A 24654-nucleotide genomic window follows, 5' to 3' on the forward strand; every position below is an offset into this window, starting at 1 on the left:
TCGTCGAATAATCCCCGAGACGAAGTCGAGGGGATTATTCGACAATATTCACCGAACCTGAGGCGAATAATTGTTTTTGTATAATTTCAGAGAAATTTCTAAAATCATAACATTTTAGTAACATTTATTAACATTTTAGTTTAACATTTTATATAAAACGCGCAGAGCGGTTTATATAGCGTCATATAAGGAACCGCTCGACCAATCAGATTGCTGGAAACTCTTTGTTCAGCTCTGAAATTATACTAAAATGTATTATTGCAATGTTTTTTACAATGGGAAGTGCTAGTTAACAACTACACTTGAGTACTTACATATCCTGGAAAGTCATAGTCAATCCCAAGATCTTTCATCTTCCTTCTCTTCCTTCGTTCTTTCTTGAGAATATTTCTCAATTGTGTTTCTTGTCCCTCTTTACTCTTTTTCTGTGAAAGCAAAACCAAAAGACATCCTGCATGCCACAATCATCTGATTTGTCCTATTTCTTAGGTACAGGTGTAGTTGGTTATGAGAAAAAGGATATTAATGAGGTAAACAATATTAAGTTCCTCATCACACACCGACAGCTGTTAGGTTTGTAGGGATCTTGAATTCCAGCACCCTACCTCGAGCACTTGATGTACGGTGCGACAAGTAGAAAGGTGAAAATTTTTTAGTTTCTCATCAAATATGTTCAGCCAATAGATGTGTATAGACTTTTAATTTTTGTCATACTACCACAAGTGCTAGATACATATTATGAAAAGGGCATGAGATTAGCCAATTCCATTGAAGGAATTGAATATTCTGGCCAGCTGAAATGCTTCAGAAAAAAATGAAAAAAAGACTAGATCATCATCTCTGACAGTGAATGGGTTCATTATGAGTCATTTGTGTAAGGAACACAGCTTTCTCAAACAGAAAATGATTGCCCTGTTTGCTTTATCACTAATACTGAAGCTCACCTTATTCTGCTTTTTTACTTCACTTTTCTGCCAAGGTATAGATTTAAACTTCCTGTCTGATCCTTTCCAAAGCATTGGATGAACTCTATCCTTTGGAATAACACTACCTATAAACACAAAAGCAAGCAAAGGAAAATTTTGATCTTTTGTCTTGCGTATTAGGTGAAGGAAAATCTAACTTCTAGTTAAAGAAACTGTGGTGCTGCGTTAGTGGGAGTAACAAGGTAATTTTGGTTTTATCAATTGAGTTGTTAATGTAACTTGGCCAACGTAAAACCATGCAGAGTTTCTGAACTGATGTTCAGAGCATTAGCCCTTTGTCATAGTGAGGGAGAAAGGGCCAACCTTGAAGCATGAGATTTGAAACTCTTTATAATGGCCAATTTACATTTAGATCAACTCAGTTGATAAAACCAAAATTATTTTGATCATCATTTGCTCCTTTTTTCTCCTTCTTCATCTGGGGAGAGCCTATCACACATAACCTCCCAGCAGAAGTCTGTTCTTGAGCCAAGTGATCCATCAGCTGGAGCTCATAACATGATCATGTCTATTCTCCATACTGTTCTTGACACATTTCCTATCATACTGACAAGGAGAATTTATTCACCAATCGTGAGCTTCTTGAGCTGGCGATCATTTCCTTAATTCTCATGACCTTACTGTTAGACTCAGCAACGATGGTGTATGGAGAAATAAGAAGCCAGTCACTCCTATAGGTTAAAGGATTACGACAGGACTAAGGGTATTACTTCTCCTCCCTGGACAGGATGGCAGCCTGTTGTAAGGTTACCCACAGCATTTAATCTTGCTTCACTGACAATTTGCTAGCACCCATTTATAACCCTGGGTGGAGAGAGGGTCATTGTGAGAGCAGGGCTTGAAATTCAAAGAAAAGTTCAGTCGCCATTTTGTGACTTGATACGTAAATATAGTCGCAAGTTCACGAATTTTAGTTGCAAGAATCCAGCGGTTTAACAAACAAAAATATGAGCCTGCAATGCATATGAATAAGAGACCGCTACAATGGCAGCCGAGCAAGGTAATGGCCTTGCATGCACAACATTGCAGATAAATTAGGTACAATTTTACCCTCTATCTTCAAATGTCTATGATAATCAGGGCACACAACAATATATTTTTCATTTATTTATTTCAGCAAAAATAGTAGCAAAGTAGTTCAACTGCTGGGTTTTTTATTCTACTCGCAAATTTGCGACTCCTTGGGAAGTTTTAGTCGCAAACATAAAAATGAAGTCGCATGTGTTTTGCCTAAGAACACAACACAATCTTGAAACACGACCTCTTGGTCCTGGGGCCCAGCGCACTAACATCTCATATAATATGCCACTAACCACTGACAAAATTAATAATGGTGTGCTCATGCATAATACCCTTTAAGTACCTTTCCCTGCAAATTGTATTCTACTCAAGACAAAATTAGTTGTATCACTGCTTTTCTGGGTAGAAGAGAAAATCTCTACCCAACATTTTCCAAGAGAGATCCTTGAGAAAAACCTGCTCCATATGAACTTTGTTCCTGTTTAGTGACACGAACTGACTACTTACATTTCAGTAATCTTCCAAACATCATGTAGTTGTTCATAGTTTCAGCTGCAATTTTGGCTACTTCATCACAGGCGAACTCTACAAAGGCGTATCCTTTTGATTTTGCAGTCTACATGGTAAAGAAAAAAAAAATTCAAAACAAAACACATAAAGTAAGGAACAAATAAATTTTTCATTCTTCTCCTTGAGTACTTTGTGTTTCAATATGGGGCTAAAGATTACAATATCAGCTTGTCAAAACTGATCACTGTGATTTTCACCCTAACATCAGTCTGCATAGTCTCCATATTATTCTCTATATATTTTGAAGGTGATGACAAGGAGGAAGTATTCGCTAATCCAGAGCTTTTTACGTTGGTGATCATTTAAATTAGATGCTAGTCGCTCTTAACCCTTAAACTCCCAGAATTGATCACATGGATCTTTCCCATTGAAATTCCGTTAATATCAGGGTGTAAAATTGCGCCTAATACAGGTGCCAATGCGACTAAATTTTTCATTTTGGCGACCAAATCCTGAAAATTAGTCACCAAATTCGCAACTAGAATTTCTAATCACACCTTACTAAGAGATCTAGTGATTGTTGAAGATTTTTAAAGATAAATCTGCAGCAAAGTTCCTCGTTAAGCTCGTTTCCAAAACGCAGCACATGCATGATGTCGAACGTAATAGCTAGCCCTTATCGCATTTATGCCCACTGTACGAGAGCTCAGCGGACTTTGAAGTTTCAAAATGAGGCTATCAGGTCACACAGGTAAACCATTCAAGTAAAATCGAAGCAAACGGCTACGTTTGGAGGCATTTTTGTTCATTTTCTTAAGGATACAGCATGTTTTTGTCATGGTTAGACATTGTATTGCATACGGGTGCAACAGTCTATTGAGTGAATCGGCAAATGACAAGATCCACAAGATTAGGATCGAAACCACGATCTTGCCAAACACGTTCAACTATCAAACTAGTGGCGCACAAAACGCACATAAAAAACCTCTCAAATAAAAAACTTACAAACGACCAGATTAATTTACTGGCAAAAGGGCTTCAATTCATTCCAACACCCACTACAAAACAAAAACAGATCAGACAACAACTATTGTGTGACTTTGATCAGTTCGCAAGGAGAATTCGTCCGATTTACATATTCCAAGGAGAGGACAAAAAAACCCATCCCTGCCACGTCAAATCTACATGGATACCACCAATACAAAAATCAGTAGCCCTTGAAAGCTATTTAGAAGAGGTTAAAAGTGACCTTTCAGAAATAGAAATTACAAAGCCAAAAGATAATTTGCTTCCGGCCGAATGCAAGGTGCAGAGGGCCTTGAAATGTGACTGAGTTAAACCTCAAAAAGGCCAACAAAGGAACAACAACCGTAGTCATGAACAAACGCAACAAAATTTTGCTGTTCCTTTCCGAAATGACAGCCATTCTTTCAATCTTCCTTTCGCAATGCCAGGACAATTACCACTAAGAATTTTATCCTTTTCCTCTACAAAAAAAAAATCGCAGATTCCAGAGTTATATGGTCAGACATGGAGTGTTTCTGGTGTTTCTCGAGAAACATTGACCTGATAGCCTCATCCTGAAACTGTAACTCCACAGACCCTTTGCATTGCAGACACAAATGCGATAAGGGTTATTCTATCGTCACTAGACGCCATCTTGGATTTAGGTAACCTATAACATTGTATATGATCCATTCTAGTGTCCTCTTTGTTGCTCGTGCAAATTTAGCAAGCTCATTTTTGATGTTTGTATGACTGTATCACTATGATATGATAATCTATCTAGTACAGTGACAGGGTAAAGAAATTTTTTGTGCGTGTATGTCATAATGGCCACCAACTTTTTGGAATTGGCTACCACTTTAAAATAATTAGGAGCAAAGTGGCTACCAGAAAAAAAAGTTAATTTTACACCCTGAATATGTTATTTGGCAAACTGGTTCTGAAAACAGACAAGCTTACCAGCTTAAGGGAGTTTTCTAGATAGAACAAATTCAAATTCTTGAAGTTGTCTAATTTACTGTGAAATGCATGGCTGTTTGCAGGGAAGGCAACTGGTTGGATCTGGGGTTTGTTTCTCAAAAGTCTCTGTAACTTAACAGGCCCAAAGCCACATTTTAAAATCAAAATTTAAAGGAAAAACAAGCAGGTTCTGGCACCCAAATCAGTCCATTTTGTTTCTTTAACTGATAGTTTTATTGTATCATTTTCAAAACTTTTGAAATTGCCATCTTAAATGAAAACAGAACAACTTTATGGGCCTGTTAAGTTACTGGGACTTTTGAGAAATGGGCTCTAGGAGAATTAAAGGGTAAAGTAGCTTCTAGTTTTTAACTCATCAATAAATTCAACTGCCTGCTGACAAACCATGACAATCTCTCTTAAAACAAATAAATTTGCTTTATGACTTCTACTTGTCTTGTTTCAAAATCAGTTACTGTCTAAACAACAAGTGTTTTCAGGGCTACACTTCTCTGGATGGCCAAGCTAGTCTCAGGAAAAAGCCATTTACTAGTTGACACTTTACACCCTAACATCAGTATACATATTTTATTACACGACTCAGGAAGTCAGAGGGCCAACAACTAAAATCAACCAATCAAAATGCTCTATTGCTGGTCAATATTCTCTCAGTATTGGACCGGGCACTGTCCCGAATGGTCCCGAATGATACCGCACTTGTGTCCCTTTGAACTTCAGTCGTATAATAAATCTCTTATCAACCAAGCTTGCTTGGGACCGTACTGGAAGAATATCAGCGCTCGGTCTGTACTGTCAAGACCTCGGGCTGATATTCTCCCAGTACTGCCCTCGCGCTTGGTTAATAAGATATATTTATTATCCAACTACACCTAGACGAGTACGAATAACGCCATAGATGAGTACAAATATCAAGTGGTATTTGTACTCGTCTATTGTAGTACCGGTTAAACTGGTTTTCTCGCATTGTGCAAGCGAAGAATTGGATTGTAGTTGCGGGAAAAAAAAAAGGGGCGGAAAATTTCAATCATATTTCTGACGACGAAGAGTCAGAATGGCTGGCAAATATAGATCCAAGTTCATTTGATGAATCGAACGAAGAAAAACAGCTTGATGACCAGAAAATTTCTTCATTTAATGAAGAAAATAGAAACAGCAACACAACAATTCGCCAATTCCGTTCTGCTTCACATACTTCTGTCACGCACTCCCTGTACATAAATATCCGCGAAATTCGCCCGCAGAAACAACAGTTTGGCGTGTTGGATAATAAATATATCTTATTAGACGTTTTGTTGTGTAGTATCGCTGAGTATTTTTACTCGTTATTTGTATTTTGACTCGCCCTACAGGCTCGTCAAATTACGACACAACTCGTAAAAATACTCAGCGATACTACACAACAAAACGTCTAATAAGATATATTTATTATCCAACTACACCTAGACGAGTACAAATAACGCCATAGATGAGTACAAATATCATGCGTTATTTGTACTCGTCCATTGTAGTACCGGTTAAACAGGTTTTCTCGCGTCGCGCAAGCAAAGAATTGAATTGTAGTTACGAAAAAAAAACAAATGGCGGACAATTTGAATCATATTTCTGACAATGAAGAGTCAGAATGGCTGGCAAATATAGATCCCAATTCATTAGATGAATCGAACGAAGAAAAACAGCTTGACGACCTGAAAATTTCTTCATTTAATGAAGAAAATAGAAACAGCAGCACAACAACGCGCCAATTCCGTTCCGCTTCGCATACTTCTGTCACACACTCCCCGTAAATAAACATTCAGGAAATTCACCCGCACTGAAATAACAGTTTGGCGTGTTGGATAATAAAAAACGTATTAGATGTTTTGTTGTGTAGTATCACTGAGTATTTTTACTCGTTATTTGTATTTTGACTCGCCCTACCGGCTTGTCTATGGGCTCGTCAAAATACGGCACAACTCGTAAAAATACTCAGCGATACTACACAACAAAACGTCTAATAAGATATATATATTCTCCATACTGTTCTCTATACATTGCCAAAGGTGCTGACAAGGAGAATTTGTCCAACAATCTAGAGCTTCTCTAGTTGGTGACCATTTCCTCTATTCTCGTGTCCTTAATGTGTGATCAAGGGATGATAGTGTGAGAAGAAATTAGACAGCGGTTACTCTTAGGGGTTCTTAGGGTTTCTCTGAGAGAAAGATTCTGAGCAAGGTTACTCGAATTTATGATCCAATTGGCTTTGCATCTCATTTCTTATGAAGGCCAAGATAGGCCTGCAGGAGCTGTGGAAAAAAGGCATTGACTGGGACAAGAATTTACCAGCTGAAATTCAAGAAAAATGAACCAGCCTGTTTCACGAAATGTTGAACTTCAATGGCATAAGACAGAACAAGGGTTAATCTTAAAGGGTGAATGAATTAAAGGGTTATTTAATAACAGAATTATAAACAATTCAAAAATTTCTTTTTTCCAAGTTTTTTTTTCTGAGGAATCCCTGCCACCTACCTTTCTACTTCTTGATAATCTGACTTTATTCACTGTGCCAAACTGTGAGAAAAACTGTCTTATTTGATCCTCATAGAAGCCATGTGGAATGTGACCAAGGTAGATAACACCAGGTGTCAACTCATCAGCCTAAAACCAGAGAAGAGTGCTCACTTTGATTAGTCAATTCAGTGTAAGATTTGTTAAATTAAAGGACACTCTTTTGCTAAAATGCATCAATGTTATGTTATAAGACAAATGGTAAACACCAAAGCATACACACTTTAGTTATGGATACCCTTGGGAGGTTTGCTAAGCACGTGAGAAGCTAAAGTCGCGCTCAGTTATCACCTTGCATGACTCTTATACTTCTTGTGTGCTTAGCAACCTCCTGCATGCATCTATATCTCAGTTATGTATGCTGTGGTATTTACCATTTGTTAAATATTACATGATTAAGTTAGTACAAGCACTATCAGGGCTCGACACTAGCTTTTCAACTTGCTAGCCAATTGGCTAGTGACAACTTAGATGTTATGAAAATTTTAGTTTGTTTACTAGCCAAACTGGCTTGTGGAAATCAAAAATCAATAGCCAAAACTGAATTTCAACTAGTCTGGGGCTAGTTGGCTACCATTAGTGCTGAGCCCTGATTATGATTGGTCAGTTGGGTACACCATATTCCACTGTACAGCCCACTAATTTCAAAAGTTTGTATCAATTGAATTCCTTGCCCTCTATTCCTCCCCCCTATTCCTCTCCCTCTATTCCTCCCCCCTATTCCTCTTCCTCTATTCCTCCCCCCTATTCCTCCCCCTCTATTCCTCCCCCTCTATTCCTCCCCCCCATTCCTCTCCCTCTATTCCTCCCCCTCTATTCCTCTCCCTCTATTCCTCCCCCCTATTCCTCTCCCCTATTCCTCTCCCTCTATTCCTCTCCCTCTATTCCTCCCCCCATTCCTCTCCCTCTATTCCTCTCCCTCTATTCCCCCCCTCTCTATTCCTCCCCCTCTATTCCTCTCCCTCTATTCCTCTCCCTCTATTCCTCCCCCTCTATTCCTCCCCCTCTATTCCTCTCCCTCTATTCCTCCCCCTCTATTCCTCACCCTCCATTTTAACTCAGAGTTATAACAAATATTTTACAAGCCTTATTTTCGCAGTCCATACTGTTAGTTATGGAACCTTGTTTTTTTCTGATCAGTGTTGTGGCTCCCATGCTTCCCCTCTGAGCAGAAAAAAAATTGATCTGCAACTTATGTTACTGATGTCGAAAATGGATATCATTCAATTACATGTGTGCTAAGATCTACACTTAAATTTCACAATATAGCTGTGATCGCAGATTTTATTTTTTAAGGGAATGGCTTGAGATAGATCAGCAATGTACTTATTTCCTTAAATTTTTAGAGACATGCAATGAAAACTTCAGCTCAGCTTTTCCAAGATCCAGGCAATTGTTCACTGCATAGTTTCAGCTGGATAAAAAAATTCCAAAACAATTGGTCCCAGTCTTGTCAAATTCAAAGCCAGGAAAAAGGTCTCTGTCATGCAGATATTTCCTAATTCCCAATAATTTGCCAACTTTTCTATACTTACATTATATTACACTTATATTTTCATTGTAACTTGGATACATCAACAAAGTTGAAGTGGTAAATTGGTCACCGTAACTATTACAAAAGCTGACGTTTCGAGCGTTAGCCCTCTGTTAGCCCTCCGACAAAGGGCTAACACTCGAAACGTCAGCTTTTGTAATCATTACGGTGGCCAATTTACCACTTCAACTTTGTTGATATATCCAAGTTATTTCGTTACTCCCACCGACGCAGCCCCAAACAGCTTCTTTCAAAACTATCAGCCTTTATATATTTTCATTGGTTCTTTCTTACGATCTAAGGGAGGACAGACACATAGATGACATGACCATTAACATTTTGCTTTGCTATCAGATTAATAATAGACATGAAAATATTACTCAGTTCTGATTGGTTAAGATAAATGCAGTTTTCAGGTAATTCAGTGCAGAAGAGAGTTAATTCAGTGCAGAAGAGGGTTAATTCAGTGCAAAGAAAGTAACAAACAATGCATTCTGATTGGTCAATAATCAAACTCACAGAATTACCAAACTCACTGAACAATTCCTTCAACTGTTTGGCTGGAATTTGAACTTTTTTATGCCTCAACGATGTGAAAATTTCATTTTATCTTATTGTTTTGATCATATGGGGTTGTTTTGACCGAATGCACAATGTCACTTGCAGGGTTTGAATAAGTTATTTTTGCATGTGATGCATGTACTTTTCTTCTGCATACTTATGATAAACTACCTTGTATTTTTTCATGTATATTATCAATACATAATCACATGATTTTTCTTGTGCAATTTGGAAATAAATAAATGCTTGTAAATTTTTTCAAAGACCACATATTGCATTTGCCCTTTGGGCTCATGCAATTTTGTTAGCCTTTGGAAAATTTACTAGTGCTTATTTATTCCAAATTGCACTCGAAATCATGTGATTACCTATACAAAACAGATAGAATCCATTTCGGCGCGAGTCTACAGTGCAGTAACAGAATACAGAAGTCAAAGATGTCAAATGTGTTAAGAACATCACTGACACACTTAGCTGCCCCTAGTGTACCACTTCTTCGTTCTTTAAAAGTTTTGACGTAGTAGTAAACCTTTATTTAACTAGGGTAATCCCTTCAAAATACTTAAAGGTATATCTGTTATCAATAGGAGCCCTAAATTAAAAACTAACAAAAAGTTTTAAAAATAAATAAGAAACTAAGTAACTAAGTTAAAATAGTACAGTATAACAATTAAAACTGATTCTTATTTAATAAATAATTATTATACACAACCGAGCCATTATAATAAAAACTTTTCTTGGCGGTCTCAGTTCTTACTGAAGTTAAGTATATAAAATTGCTTCTTCTTGTTTCTCTTGAAATGACTTCCTTATTCAACTTAAATAATTTAATACGTCATCTGTGTTCTATTAATGAACAGACGCACGGGACACATGGAATCTTTTTGTTGAGCATACAGTAAAAAAAAAAAAAAAAATGGAGTTGTAGGGATTTCCGAGAAAAGAAACTTCAAGAAACAGGCGACAACGTACTCTTAACTGTACAATAAAACAATCTCCTTCTTACCGTGGCTTTGATTTTTTTTACTTTGTCTTCAAATTCTTTCTGTTTGTTCAAATCAAGAGCTAAAGTTGGCATTTCTTTTGTATCACTATCTTCGGTGTTTTTCTCCGCCATGTTGAACACTTTTACCACGTGCAGGCAAAGCGCATGTTTCAAAGACTACATATGAGCCCGCAATCCTTGCGGGAGAAGCCATTGCCTTGACAACCACGATAAACCGCTCAGGTTAGAGCACAAAATGGCGAAGTATGTTATTGCTGGGAAGGCAAATTGCCCTTTTTATGCTAAAACAGAGCTTCTTGCAGATGAAATTTCGTTGAAACTACCAGATTTTAAAGTCCATAAGATAGTCAAGCAGCCAGAGGATTGGGAAGGTTGGCTTAAAGAGACCTGCGAAGAGAAAGGATGGAGGCATTCTAGTTCTCCTCTTGTTTGGAGGGAGCTTGTCGATCGAGGTGGCGCAGGTATCCTTTTAGGCGGATGCGATGACTTTTTAGAAATGGCTAGAGGCTATTACGGCATCACCTCGGTTAAAATGAGCGACGAACTCTTAAATATCGCTAAGGAAAACCTTCAAACAAAGATCGAAATTGACGCCGAAGAGGAAGAACGAAAGGCAGCCATTACTCCGTTACGAATTTGCGTGTCTGGGGCATCAAACGCTCTGGCTTACGGTGTTTTGGGTCATTTGGCTCAAGGAGAAGTGTTTGGAATCGACCAAGAAGTGAGTATTTATCTGCTCGACAAGGCTGAATCTCAGAAAGTTCTTGAAGGTACAGCAATGGAGATCCAAGATTGTGCTTGGCCTCTGCTCAGAGATGTAGTGCAAACATCGGATCCAGCGATCGCTTTCAAAGATGCCAGCGTAGCTCTTCTACTGGATGGCATTCCCGTTGAAGAAGGAGTCGATAAAAAGGAGCAACTTCTCGCCAACGCTAAAATTTTTAAGGCTCATGGAGAGGCCCTTGATCAATATGCAAAGAAAGACGTGAAGGTGTTTATCGGAGGGGGGCCGTCTAGTGTCAACGCCTATGTCGCTAGTAAATTTGCTCCTTCGATACCTAAAAAAAATATCTGTGCCTTGGCTCGTCTTTTGGAAAACAGGTCTAAAGGGCTCTTGGCCAAAAAACTGAATGTCAACACCGCAGGAATAAAAGATGTCATCCTTTGGGGTAATATTGGTGTTCTCACAACAGCAGACCCGAGAAATGCAAGGGTTCATGGTTTTGATGGGGCCATCTGGGGGCCACATATTCCTGGATTCACCCAACATGTACCAGAAATGGTCCATGATGACAAATGGCTGACAGGAGAGTTTTTAGAAACCTTGAAAAAGCCCTTGAGTAGTGTTAAAAGCCCAAGAGGGACCCCTTCCTTGTCAGGGAGCTTTGCTGTGTTATCCCAGCTTCGTGATTTGTGGCAAGGGACATCATCAGAGATTTACTCTCTTGGGGTGTCTTCTGAAGGCTGGTATGATCTCCCGCAGGAAATCTTCTTTTCTCTTCCAGTCAAGTTTGGACAGGGATCTTGGAAAATTGTTGACAATATTTCACTTGATGACTCACTGAAAGCACAACTGCTGGCAATTGCTGAAGAACTTAAGAACGACTGTGAAGAGATTTTGAACAAGCTTAGTCCAGTGTCTTGAATGAATTTATGATGCAGATTGTACATAGGTAGATATGTTATAGTACCTATGCACATGTCAAATCAACTTTACAAAACTTGAAAATCCAATTAACTAATCTTCAATTAGGTGCAATATTTATGAGGTTATGTTTACTGTAAAGCAAAGAGTATAAAGAAGAAGCAATGTTTACAACACGTCTGTAAATAAAGCATTTCATTAGTATAATCATCAAACGATTCTTTTGGTTAGCCTACAGGGCAGGTTTCACTTTTTTGTGGTTCATAAGGTGAACATGGGAAAATACGAGAAGAACGCGAGGAAAGCGCGAGAACTACGCGAGGTAAGCGCGAGAACAACGCGAAGCGAGAGCGTGGGGTGAATCACATGCAAGGAGAGGGGCGCAAAGGAGAAAAACCTTTTTGCGCTTTCCCTTCCGAAATCGAAAACAGTCTGAAATCAGTCAGTGGAGACCAAAATAAAAAAGGTTTGCTGGTACGGTGAAAAAGTCAATTACTGCATTGCTTTTTCTCTGTTTCCGTTGATGTATGACCGTGTGACAGACGTGCCAAGGGGCAGAAACTAGAAAACGAAGAAGAATTCACAGAGAAGGAAGAGCAAAAGGATTATAAAGAATTGGCGCAAAACTGGAGCAAAGAAACCCTAAGGGCTTGTCCATCGGGACAGAAAATGACGAACTGAAAGATCTCTTCTGAGCATCCTTTGAGTTCCAGATTTTTGACGCATACTTTGCAATACACGCCTTGAATTGGTGCTAAAATGCGTTTCGCCGCCAAAATACGCGATTGCTTTGGGAGCGGCTTAACCTGCGAGCTGGATCTTACTATCAGCGCGGCCGCGAGGAGATTTTAGACGAGTCGGGGAGAGGTTCACCTGGAGTCTGACACTGAAAAATTATCCGTACTAGACCCCTTGCAGACCTTTTGCCGCTGATGTTGACCAAGGGCCTTATACTTTCCCGCGGGCGAAAAAACACTCGTACAGAAGCGCACACTTTAACGCTTTACACCCTTACATCAGTATGCATATTCTCCATACTGTTCTCTATACATTTCCTAAGTTGCTGACAAGGAGAATTTGCTCGTTAATCAAGAATTGCTGCAGTTGTTGATTAATTTCATCATTCTCATGACCTTAATGTCTAATTCAGGCGTGATACTGTAAGGAGAATTTAGATGCTAATCACTCTTAGGAGTTACAAGGTTAAATGAGGGCCTGCTCGCGGGCTAGGAACGGCCTGGCCGGAGAATCAAGTTGAAATCAAACCTTTCAAAACTTTTTTTTTCTCTTCCCTCTTCAAAACGCTTGTCTCTTTTCGTCTCAATTAAGGCAGGAAATGTCAGCGGAGTCTTTCTTCGCCGATAAGCTTTAAGTACGACAACAAGATTCATTTTTTACGCGCGTCACTGAGCAAGAATGTCAAAAATCTGGCAGTGAGAACTCAAACATGCTTCAAGCTAATGGTTAATTAAAAGCTAACCCGATGCACTGGGTAAAAACGTGGATAAGAGCGATAAGTTTCCTATTTTCAGATCATTTCTTGTGACATTAAGTTGAAAAACAGAATTTTTTTTAGCTCCAACTCTGAAACGATATCATTCTAAGTTTTTGATAAATTACTTAATTTTGAGGTCATGGGAAAATGAGTTCCGATTATGCCTCGACTTTTCCAGATCCCCGAGGTATGATTCGTTTTGTGAGCTTTAAGTTATACAAATTTGCGTTTGCTAATCATGATTGATAACATCGTGTTGTTTTGATTTTGCCACTGTTGTTTTTACATTAGACTTTTGCCTTTTAAATTTGACAGCTGCGTTTTGATAAAAAATGTTTGTAAAATTATTCGCATTCATTCACATGTCTCTATCGCAACAAAGTGACATGGACCGGAATATTTTCTTTTAAGTGATATCGAAAACAGCTGCTTGACAAAACCTTTCAAAGCTGCACTTCAGAACTGGACTATTAGAAATGGCAGCGCTTGGAAAAGGTGCGATATTCTTGATTCTGTTTTTTCTGTGGTGCGCCTACGTTGTCCTCGGAATCTTCGTTTTTGCTGCAACAGAAGGCAATGCAGCGCATAATTTTCAAGAGCGAAGAGAACGACAGAACATGACTGGCTTGAAAGCTGAAACGATGCAGAAACACAACATGACCGATGCTGAGTTTGAGACCCTCACGAAAAAGATTCGTGAGGCGGCGAACTCAGACGAGGATTATCCCGATGAACGGCGATGGAATTACGTAGACTCATTTTGGTTCGTGGTCGTTCTACTTACGACTATTGGTAAGTCAAAAGAAAATCACAGTAATTAATGCAAAAATCATGAGTCACCCAGGCGCGTGTGAGTCGTTACGATTCAGAAATAGCGAGGGAATTAAGGCGTTGGCCGGATTTGTTTTGATTTCATTAAACATGAATCTTTCACAGCGTAACAATAATAGCGAAAGATTGCTCTAAGCACAATGACTGAAGAGGTATCAGTTCAAGCTGTTGATAACTTTAGGTTTCTTTGCAAAGCATCACGAAACATATTCTCAAAACTGCTCTTCACGTTAGAAATTAAAGACGCAGACATTTGGTCGCAATTTCAGAGTTCTAACCTCTTGTACTTCTTTTAAAGTAGTTTCAATTCCTTTTTCATAAACAGATCAAAGTAACCATTGAATACGGTAAAAACCCGCATGTAAGAACCTAGTAATTAAGAACCTTTTTGGCAGAAATTTTGGATTGTAATACCCAAAAACTTAAGAATCTGTTTACTCAGCAAAACCTGCATGGTTCTTATATGTAGAGTCATTCTGGATAATGAAACAATGTTGTAGCAAAATATGTCTGTAACTATAAAATAAATGTTTTCTATACATTTGATACTTCCATAAAACATGTCACAATACAGTTTCTCCACTGTATTTATGGCTCCCAGGCATGTATTAAAGCTAGTTAAAAGAAATGTACTCCTGGGTATAAACTTCTAAACTGTGTAATTAAGTACATTGTTCAGTAACAGTGTATTGTACAGTTTAGTATAGAAAATTAAATCCGGCATTAAAGATATTTTAAGAACCTATTAAGAACCTGTTTTGCCTAAGTTGTCAGTAAATACCCCAAAACATAAGAAACTATTTTGCCAGACATGAAAAAAACTAGGTTCTTACACGCGGGTTTTTACTGTATTTGCATATCTTGCAACAGCTAAATAGCAAATTAGAGCTTTAAGATCGATAGAAATTTCTTTAATCCTTGAACTTCCATGAGTGACCAAGACGGAATTTCTCCTTACAATATCAATACAATATCAAGCAGACAAGTGATGAGAAAAAAGAAAAATATCAATTAGGGGATCATTAGTTGATCCAATACCAAATTCTCCAAACTAACTTTATTTGAATTGTATAGCAGACAGTAAGGAGAATCACTTATGAGATCCTGGGAGTGAAGGGGCCACCGTTTGGAGAAAAAGTTAACGGGCGCCATTTGTCATGGAGAGCGTGGACCAATTCTCTTCTAAGATCCTTCAATTTTGTATGAAAATGTCATGCTCTCTTGAACTGCATTTTGTGAACTTTAAATTTCTCTTTACAATTAGTTACATCATTTAGCAACTAATTGATGAGAATAAAAATAGATTTCAGCTGGATTTAACACTAAACGTATCAACGCTTTCACTCCCAAGATCGTATTGGTGATTTCCCTTGCTGTTTGCCATATAATTCTTTTGGTGTGAGTTTGGAGATCTTTGTAATGGATCGTAAGGAGAATTTCGTTTGCGAGATGACGCCTTGGGTTAACTTTCGTAAAACTGACCCATCCCATCGTCTGCAGAGGATCTTCTTTCTTTTTGTTTTCAGTTTCTCTTAGAACAAACAGATGTATTAGAATAGCTGGTCCTTTCCCCCTTTGAAGCGTTAAAACCAAAACTAAAGTCATCACGACAGCCGACCAAATCAAATTTCCCGTTATAAGTAGTCAACCAGAGGGCCCCCTAAAGTCTAACCTCTGATTGGTCGAGATGACGGCGCGAGTGTTTCGGACCAATCACAGAGCGAAGTAAATAAAAACCCGGTAAATCCTGTATTACTTGCGACACTCAATTGGAAAATGCCTTTAATGTGGTGTTTGCTTCAACTCAGGTTATGGTGACTTGTTCCCAGTCACACTCATTGGCAAGGTCGTGTGCGGGGTGTACGCTGCATTTGGCATCCCTATAACCATTTTGCTCCTGCGATTTATCGGCCAGCAGATGCTACGCGGAGAAAGAGCGCTGATCACCACCATCGAGAGAAGCTGTCTGAAAAGGAATGGGCCCCCGGGTCACCTGAACGAAAAATGTTTCGTGTTTGGCTGTCTGTACTTGTTGGTATTGGTCTTTGTGGGAGCTGGTGCTTCAATGATTATAGAAGAAGGCTGGAGTTATGAAGAATCCATCTACTTCTACGTCATCACATTCACGACTGTCGGTTTTGGAGATGTATATCCTCAAAAAGGGAGATATGTCACCATCCCGTTGATATTCTTGGGTCTGACCGCCATCTCGAATATTCTTCACGCGGCTGCCGCGTGGGCGCTGATCAGGCGTGTCACCGCGGGCTCACTCGAGACCGAAGAAACTGGAAAATTGACGGAATCAACGGAGAAAGGAACTGAGGGCTCATTCGAGACCGAAGAAACTGCGAAGTTGGCGGAGTCAACGGAGAAAGGGACCGAGGTTTAAAGATGAGAAGTAAGCTTGTGAAAAAACTGTCTATTCAAACGTTTAAAATATATATTTAATGAGATACTTTTTATCATCATTACGAAGAGCTGAACTTGTAGAAAGTAATGTAGTAGTGTAATGGCGTAAGACCAAAAGAAAATTGATCAAAACAGGCAGTTACAAAAAATGAAAGTATAAGAACCAATCTAGGATCAAAATGAAAACAACCAGTACGCTGAAAGCGCGGGAAACGTGAGTGGTTACGATGCAAGTGGGTCAAGGTTGTCATCTGATTGATTGTAAAGGTGGCATGGGTTTTTGTTTTGAACAATCACGAAGTAAAGTTAAGCAAAAATCTACATAATTGCTTAGCAAAGGATAGGAAATTTTCGCTCGAGTTCTTGCGCTACTTGATTCCTTCACATTTGAGAGTGCAAATTAAAGTCAATTTTCTCGTTGTTTGCACGTGCGGAGGGTCACATAAAAGTAAATCGAACTAAACATCGGACAAAGCTGTAACCTCTGAGTTGATTGTTTGGTAGGAGGTGGGGTTCTTCAGCCAATCTGCTTCCCCCCACCCCCGAACAATTTCTATCTCCTTGACCTTTAGCCCAATTAACGCTTTGCATGCTAATAAGAGCCGATGGAACCAACTAGTTAACAATTATTCCACGAGCGCGCGTTGGATATGAGATGATAGATAGCCAACGAGGTGCTACGTGCCTCGTTGGCTATAATCATCTCATATCCAACAAGCGCGAGTGGAATAATTGTTTTATTAAAAACGTTAAATTGAATTATTTAATTTTATTAAATTTTTAGCTCCCTTTTAATTTTTAAGCTGACACGTACGCTTACCATATTTGTAGATTATGATATATTGGCTGATATACCATAATGGCTAAGCCAATAAAAAGTCTTGAATTGCATTATCCAATGATCCAGTTTTTAATAATAACGTATATGCTTGTCATACACACGAGATATCAAACAAACAGTTAGAAATATTCCGCGTTCAGAAGAAAAAAAATGGGAATAAACTTTACTTAGCTTTTGATGTTGTGCATTACATAATATCGAGTTTTGCTATTACTCTTCTTTTCAATAACTGTAGCAATGCGAACAATTGAGGATTTTCACGTCAGACTTAATGATTACGTAGGGGTTTCTTCTTGCGATAGGAAAAGCGATTTTGTCCGACTTGGAATCATTAATCCAAACTATTTTAAGACTAGGTATTCTGACATGATAGAGAAGACATCGAAGAGTTAAATTGTGATGAAAAAGAAGAGGCGAATTTTTTTAAGGCACATGTAAGGCAGTTAAACGACCATTTTTTCTGCTATGTCAAAAGAAAAGTATGTATTAGTAGAGGCAAACGAACATCGCTCCTCGCTGGGGTCACGAAAAACCTACTTGAAATATGTAAATTTAACAGTGTTTGTCGACACGAAATAAATTGTTATGATTTTTTCTCTTCTTATCTCACTAATGATTGTAAAACAGCTGTAAAGTCCTGCTTATAAGCACTTAAGATTAATCATCTAAGCTTTGAGGTTCGAAGGTTTCCTTAGCAACAAAAGTGACGTACATGCAAATTACGAAATTTTCATAAGTGCAAGATCACCAGGAAAACAAACCTGTGGCGTTGTTGAAGCTTGCCGTCATGGTATTACTCACAGAAAAGGCGAAGCTACTCTTGATTCTTTTTATCTCATGGTGCGGGTATCTTTCACTCGGAATGCTCGTGTTTACTGCAGTGGAAAGCAAAGACAAAGTCGAGGAATATGAGGCGAAGTGGAATTATGGAGATTCTTTGTGGTTCTCGTTCGTATTAGTAACAACTGTTGGTAAGTAGTTGGAGACTCAACGAGTCGAACTTCCTTACATTCTAGTCCTAAGATGCCTCAATGCACAGTGACAAGGTCGTAGCCGGCTTCGATTTAATCAAAACAAGAAAAATACATTTGTCTGTTCTACCCGGAAATTCCAGTCTTCTTGCAAACCCAGAGTTTTCTTTTGAATGATTTTAACAGAAGGTTTACTTCAGTATTCCGTCAGGTGATCTGACAGCCCCAAACTCAACGGTTTCTTGTAATCCTCGTTTTAGAAGTTTTTCTCCGTGATTTATTCTATTTTTCAAAGCACAATCAACCAAATTTGAGACACAATGAATATTTTTGAAGGTTTATCATTCAGATTTAAAATAAACGGCTTGAACCTCTCACGGAACAAAGGCCAAGAACTATGAAAAACTTGGATTCTATTCTCTTCTTTAAAATAGTAATGATTTTCAAGAGAAAATTCGTATCAGTTTTACGAAAAATCTGTTGCAAATTGAAATAGCAACAATTTTCACCTGCTTGAAACCCTAATATGTGATTCTGTCGACACTTAATATTATTTTGAATATTAATCTGAAGCTACCAGATTCTGCGGTTCATCGACGCTGTATAAATTCATATTAATTTTAGTATTTTCAGTAATCGATAGTTCTTTTAAAAAGTCAAACTGGGCATCTATTTTGAACGTTATACAAAAACTTCATAAGGTCCTTGCAGTGTCTAAGGCAGCCCATGGTTTTGGTCACTAAATACAGAAGCCAGCTGTCTTTGACTAATTTGTCTTTCCTGTTGATTACCACGACGGCGACGGCAACGAGGACGTGGAAAAACAAGAGATCTAATTGGCAGAACAATAGCTCAGCACGTGCGTTTTGAAACTTTGCACATTTCTTAGCCGTCCTATGCAAAACAACAACGTGAAATCGCCAAAATTTGCGTCGTGTTCGAAACGAAACCGCGACGGCAAATTATTTTAATTTCCATTTGGAACTCAACGGCTACTTTATACGTCATGCTGAAGTTCAGCTGTGGCACTGTATGAGACAGTAAGCTCCTGCAGCCATTTTTGAAATTCTAGCTAGGAGTAGAAATTCATTTTTCAATCGAAGTCTTCCTTGGCGTCGCCGTCGGGGTTTCTTAAGGTCCCTAATCTCGAAGCACGACGGGGAGGAGCTTTGATTGGCTTACTTGATTACCATTGTGGTCTCGACATAACAAACTATCAAATTAGTTTTCTTTCAGCTACAAATACATTACATGAACACTTGTCGGGAAGTTCGTGTCATTGGTTGACAGAAACCAGCGGCGAGAGTCTTCTCCCTCTGCTCCAGTCCTTTGCGCGCCAACTCTTCTTGGAGGAGTTAAAATATTTGCACGCTTTAATTATTGAAATTTCTTAGCATTTCTTGCCGTTTAATCAGCTCAGTTAACGTTCCATACTAAATCTCACTTACTTGCCTCTACATGTTCTTCATGAACGGTAGCTTATTTAAGAAAAGGTTATTCATCATCGCCTAAACTGCGAGAGGGAGGTGGGATAAAATTTACCCGATCCGCCATGAGGTTCTCTAATGAACCCCACTCTTTGGCAGTTAATTGGCAGTCAATTTCCTATTTCCCCCTTCTACTCTGTTGGCGACTGACGTGATCCCTCCCACCCCTCCGTTCCCCCCGAAATCATGTGATGCCCTCAAAATCCTTCGACCCCTACCCCCTGGCAACAATAATGTTTTTTTTTTCTCGAACAGGCTATGGTGATGTGACACCCTGGACAGGTCTCGGCAAAGGTCTGTGCGTATTGTACGCCACTTTTGGCATACCCTTAACTTTTCTTCTCCTGCGACTTATTGGCTTGGAAATGCTTCACGGTGAGAGGAGATTAATCAACACTATCGAAGAACGCTATCTGGGAAGGAACGGGCCGCCCTACCACTTGCACCATAAGTGTTTCCTGCTTGCCATCTCGTTCTGGTTGTTGCTGTTTCTTGTGGGAGCTGCTGTCCAGATGTTGGTCGAAGACTGGGAATATGGAGACAGTTTGTACTTCTACGCGATCACCTTCATGACGGTGGGTTTTGGAGATCTGATACCACTCGCGAGGTATATCAGCGTGCCCTTTACGATGCTAGGGCTGGCCGCCGTTTCAAATATCCTGCATGCGACCGCGTCACTGCCGCTGATCAGACGCATTACCGCGGGCTCGCTGAGAGATGAAGAGCTGGCTCAAGTTTGAAGGACGAAAAGAAACTTTTAGTAAGACTTATCTCATCGATAAAACTGTGATTTCTGTTGTTACAGGTTTAAATCAGAATACATTTAACAATCAAGTGGCTAGATCAACCAGAGCCAAGTTTAATAGGGTGTGATGAGTTGCATAAACCTATTTATTTGAAAAGTAACTTTCGTAAAACGTATGTAACCTAGCTACCACAAAATCGTTACGAAGTGCAAAATCAGAAGTATTTTAAAAACGGGCTTCCAAGTTGAGGTTTAAGTGTATCAAAGTAAGATTAAAAATTACAGAAGAAACTTTTTTGTGCGAAGCTCTCCAAAAAAATTGTAAGTCAAGCTTAGATGTTTTTAAAACAACTGTAATTAAAAAGTTTCTGTTTGATTTTTAATCTTTTCTTCTCTAGAAGTTATTTAAGATTTTTTACGGCATTTTTGATATAATTTTTACTATCAATAATTTTATTCATCAGAAGAGAGAGTGACTTTTTTGCAAAAGAAAATAATGGGACCCATTGTTCTTCTTTAAGGCTTTAGTTCAGCAATAACTGTATTATTACCTCGAGGTTGTTACAAGAAACAAAATATCGATCACCTTGTGATTAAAGCGCTTCGCCGGCTGTAGAAATATTATGGAAAAACGCCAAATAGATATAAAATTTATGAATAAAATTATAGGTAGATAAACGCACCTGGTTGCTGACCTACTTATTGTAGTAAATGGATGAAATTACACCCGCTTTCCCCTCTCTGATGGTAATACGTCCTAAAATCCGATTGGCTAGCTCAATGATTTTTTTTTTAATAGAGCGACCTCGGTTTGTACGGCCCCACAATGCCTCCATCACGGCTGGGTATTCGTAATTTGCCGGAGAGAAAAAACGTGGCGGATAAATAAAAATTTTCCATTACAACCCAGCTTGTTCGTTGAAGAATAGTTCCTTGGTTTAATTATATCCCTGAAGTTGCGTTAACATTCTGGAATTATCGCTGGCAATTCATTAGGTTCGATAAGCCACTGCTTTTGGAGAAAAGACCCTACGCTGTTAGATTGAGCCTGGGAGCTAATGAAACAGCGGTCAACTGTCGGGCATGCGCGAATGACTTAACTTGGGTTGGTTGCTGGCGCGCCAGTTTCCCGCTCAAAGTTTGCAAAGGAAAACGCAAGAACCAACCGCCTAACGAAAAAGAAATTAAAAGGTGGTAAAAATTTGTAAATTAAATAAAAGAAAAGTGGGGAAAGAGTAAACCTGAGACTTTTCGAGCTCAAAGTTTATCTAATTACGAGTATTCTGTTGGTTTATCAGTTTATTCTGAGCTTTACCAAGACAGTTGTACGCTTTTAAAATACGCTAAATTACTGACGTGTGTGTAGATCCTTAACAGTTATTGGACGACTTGGCCCTAGAACACAGCGGTCAAACATTTGCGCATGTGCGAACGTTGCAGTTGATGACTAGGTCGCGTGTAGTCTGTCTCAGTTTGTAATAATATTCGCACTTTGACTTTACAAGACCTGTCGCACTTTGTAATTAAATTGTCGCACTTTGTATTTAAAAGATGTCGCACTTTTTAATGACAGAACATCGCACTTCGTAATAAAATTCACGGTCACACTTTGTATTAAAAATGCTGTCGCACTTTGTAATGAGGGAACATCGTAACTGACTATAAGCTCTCGCAGTTCGCAACAACATTTGTCGAACATTGTAATAAAATCATCGAATTTTCTACTCGTTTTATCAGTGAAATATTTGACGGCCTTATTGTGAATATTGTTAACTGATTCTGAGGAACATTGAATTACGGCGAGCATAGTAAGGGTTCTCATTGAAATTATGACAGGTATTACAAGGTACAACAGGACAGTTGTGTTTTCAGGCTTGCAGAATTATAGAAACGAGTTGTTTCACATGCGTTATCAACAACCACACAAGCCAGTAGGTCACAGTGTTTTAAGAGGGTATAACTTTCTTGGTAAAGCTAAAAACAAATTGGTAAATCAATAGGATACCTATAATTGAATAAACTATGTGTCTCAAGTTTTCCATTTCCCTACTTATGTTTTCGTTTAAAAATTTTAGAAACCCTTCAATTTTCTTTCATGTATTTTGCAAGACAGCGGTTGTTTCTTTTGCTTTCTTTTTCAGCGGTTTCAATGTTCTCACTTGTGCCGAGGCTTCACCACTATATTGGGGTTTATTCACTACATAAAAATGTATTATCATTAACATTATGTCCGATCAAAATACAGTCGGTGGTTTTTGCATCAATATGTCTGATTTACTTCAGCTTTTGTTATCATCGTATAAATCTACAATCCGATTTCCGCTCAGTTTCAATATCCTTCCGATAGTTTTGAATTAAAAAGTCCCTGGAAACAATTGTACGAAATACTGTTTTAATTTGTCGGGAAATATATTTTTTTCTCATCAGCCTTGTGAGGTTAGTCACGATATGCAAAATCTGGCAGTTTTTGATTATTGTACCACGGCAGCGAATTGAATGCACCGAACGGTTGTTTGGTTTAAAACATGTTCATAACAAGTTCTTAAAGAGATCACTTTATGGTTTTTATTTCTCCCTAACATATTCCTTTCGTGACAATATAATGCAACAGCCAGGTGATGCGAAATCATCGAATTTTCTACGCGTTTTATCGGTGAAATATTTGAAGGCTTAATTGTGAATATCATTGGCTGATTCTAAGGAATAATATATAATGGCGAGCGCACAGTGAGGGCCCTTATTAAAAGACTCCACTGAAATAAAGAGGGTCTTGATCGAACATTAATTAGGAATGCTGTTGGCAAAAACTTCGAGGTAAGCGAGCCCGTTTATTCTTTTGTGTTATTTCGTCCCTGATCGCGGGTGAATTGGATTGTTTTTGAAGAAATATCTCATTTGCCTCGTTACATTTTGTTTAGTATTAGCTTTGCGTAATTAATAGTGCGCGCGATGAAAACTTCAGAATCTGGAAAAATTTAGTACAGTTAAGTGAAACGCATTACAGGGGCTTTTAATTCTTAGTACGCCTGAATTTGTAAGTGCGCCAGCCAGTGGGTGAATGAAGAATCCAAGGTTTTGCCATTAAACTGTTTTGACTTTAGTTATATAAAGCATTCCACCTTCGCTTCATGATGAGCAAGTTGGTGGTTCCATAGCTTTGAAAAAACTTCTTCGACGCACCTCGAAATGATCATAATCTTTTTTTTTTTTTCGGCTTCTCCAATGTCTGAACATAAATATATCAGCGTTATAGGAATCGAAAATGTTTCAGGCATAAAATTCACCTCATCAAAATCAATTGAATGCATGTATTTCCAACAAAGGCATTGATCGTAAACTTCGTTTGACCACGAAGGTTTTTTTTTTGCCAGACGGATTATAAAATTATTTATTTCCTCACTATTGGGAAGATTCTGTACCTTTAGCTTATCTCCAATTTAATTTATTTAAAATCGTTCGCACAGCACACAAAAGATCGCACTGACCGCGCCGCAGGTTAAATTAACTACAACAACCCACTTTTTCAAAACCTCAATCGTTTGTCGCTAAGGCGCAGATGTAAGTAGGAAATTTAATGCCTTAGGGTGAAATGATATTTGATATTTGCACTAATTGAATTTGAGAAGAAATGGTTGAGTCAAGCCGCAGCCCTCGAACTTACTAGAAAAGAATTGTGAACCTTGGAGACCTCTGATAACCTAACTAAATTACTTCTGAATAAACATTTTACCTTTTCCTAAGATAAACATACGATCATTTTCACGACGGTGATATTTATAGAACCGGCAGAAAAATAATTTAGTCAATGATTTCCATGAGTTTCCCTCTGTAACATTCAAAACTTTCAAGTAATAGTGATGTATCACGAAAAAGTGATCGTTATTTTTTCATCTTAAATGATTTAAAATAAAAGAATTTCTTAATATGAAGACAATTCATGATTAAATGTTCGAATTATACAATGAGCTTTGAACGTTAATCAGTCTAAAGAAATGAGAACTTCGACTTCAAAAAAATAATTAATCCAATTTTATTACGTGAGTTTCTTCCCGTAAATTCTTGCATGGAAATAAAAAATTGAAA

At 38.4% G+C, this 24654-nt stretch overlaps 5 protein-coding genes across 9 annotated transcripts in view; 4 read left to right on the top strand and 1 right to left on the bottom strand.

The window, feature by feature from the left end:
- The window catches only part of LOC111323435 (MKI67 FHA domain-interacting nucleolar phosphoprotein-like), a 12554-nt gene extending 2277 nt beyond the window's left edge, over positions 1-10277 (bottom strand). Inside the window, exons 1-5 of the mRNA XM_022926778.2 lie at positions 10148-10277; positions 7008-7136; positions 2514-2622; positions 945-1051; positions 315-425 (exon numbers count right to left, since the gene is read on the bottom strand). Of these exons, the coding sequence (XP_022782513.1) occupies positions 315-425; positions 945-1051; positions 2514-2622; positions 7008-7136; positions 10148-10258 (567 nt within the window). The 5' untranslated portion in view covers positions 10259-10277. The remainder of the gene's footprint in view (positions 1-314; positions 426-944; positions 1052-2513; positions 2623-7007; positions 7137-10147) is intronic.
- Positions 10278-10336: 59 nt separating this feature from the next.
- Positions 10337-11999, top strand: LOC111323433 (putative malate dehydrogenase 1B). The gene has a single exon (XM_022926776.2). It carries the CDS (start codon positions 10383-10385, stop codon positions 11790-11792), a length of 1410 nt encoding a protein of 469 aa, XP_022782511.1. The 5' UTR covers positions 10337-10382; the 3' UTR covers positions 11793-11999.
- Positions 12000-13496: 1497 nt separating this feature from the next.
- LOC111323486 (potassium channel subfamily K member 15) lies at positions 13497-20221 on the top strand. 2 transcript variants are annotated; one of them, XM_022926852.2, is made up of 3 exons: positions 13497-14079; positions 15927-16516; positions 20082-20221. In XM_022926852.2, the coding sequence occupies exons 1-2, from the start codon at positions 13764-13766 to the stop codon at positions 16505-16507; spliced, it is 897 nt and encodes a 298-aa protein (XP_022782587.1). In that variant the 5' UTR covers positions 13497-13763; the 3' UTR covers positions 16508-16516; positions 20082-20221. The 2 variants fall into 2 exon arrangements, with proteins under 2 accessions (XP_022782587.1, XP_022782586.1); XM_022926851.2 differs by lacking the exon at positions 20082-20221 and having other exon boundaries at positions 13510-14079; positions 15927-17965.
- Positions 18015-20954, top strand: LOC148718419 (two pore potassium channel protein sup-9-like). Its single transcript, XM_088742062.1, has 2 exons — positions 18015-18339; positions 20082-20954. The coding sequence occupies exons 1-2, from the start codon at positions 18156-18158 to the stop codon at positions 20564-20566; spliced, it is 669 nt and encodes a 222-aa protein (XP_088598188.1). The 5' UTR covers positions 18015-18155; the 3' UTR covers positions 20567-20954.
- A 2179-nt stretch (positions 20955-23133) lies between these two features.
- The window catches only part of LOC111323498 (uncharacterized), a 20253-nt gene continuing 18732 nt past the window's right edge, over positions 23134-24654 (top strand). For 3 of the 4 annotated variants that reach the window (XM_088741273.1, XM_022926867.2, XM_088741272.1), the window contains exon 1: positions 23134-23385. The gene's annotated coding sequence lies outside the window, so the exon portion shown is untranslated. The remainder of the gene's footprint in view (positions 23386-24654) is intronic. The other variant, XM_088741275.1, reaches the window with a different exon arrangement.

Source organism: Stylophora pistillata, chromosome 12 (assembly GCF_964205215.1).
Source record: "Stylophora pistillata chromosome 12, jaStyPist1.2, whole genome shotgun sequence".
Classification (NCBI taxonomy): domain Eukaryota; kingdom Metazoa; phylum Cnidaria; class Anthozoa; order Scleractinia; family Pocilloporidae; genus Stylophora; species Stylophora pistillata.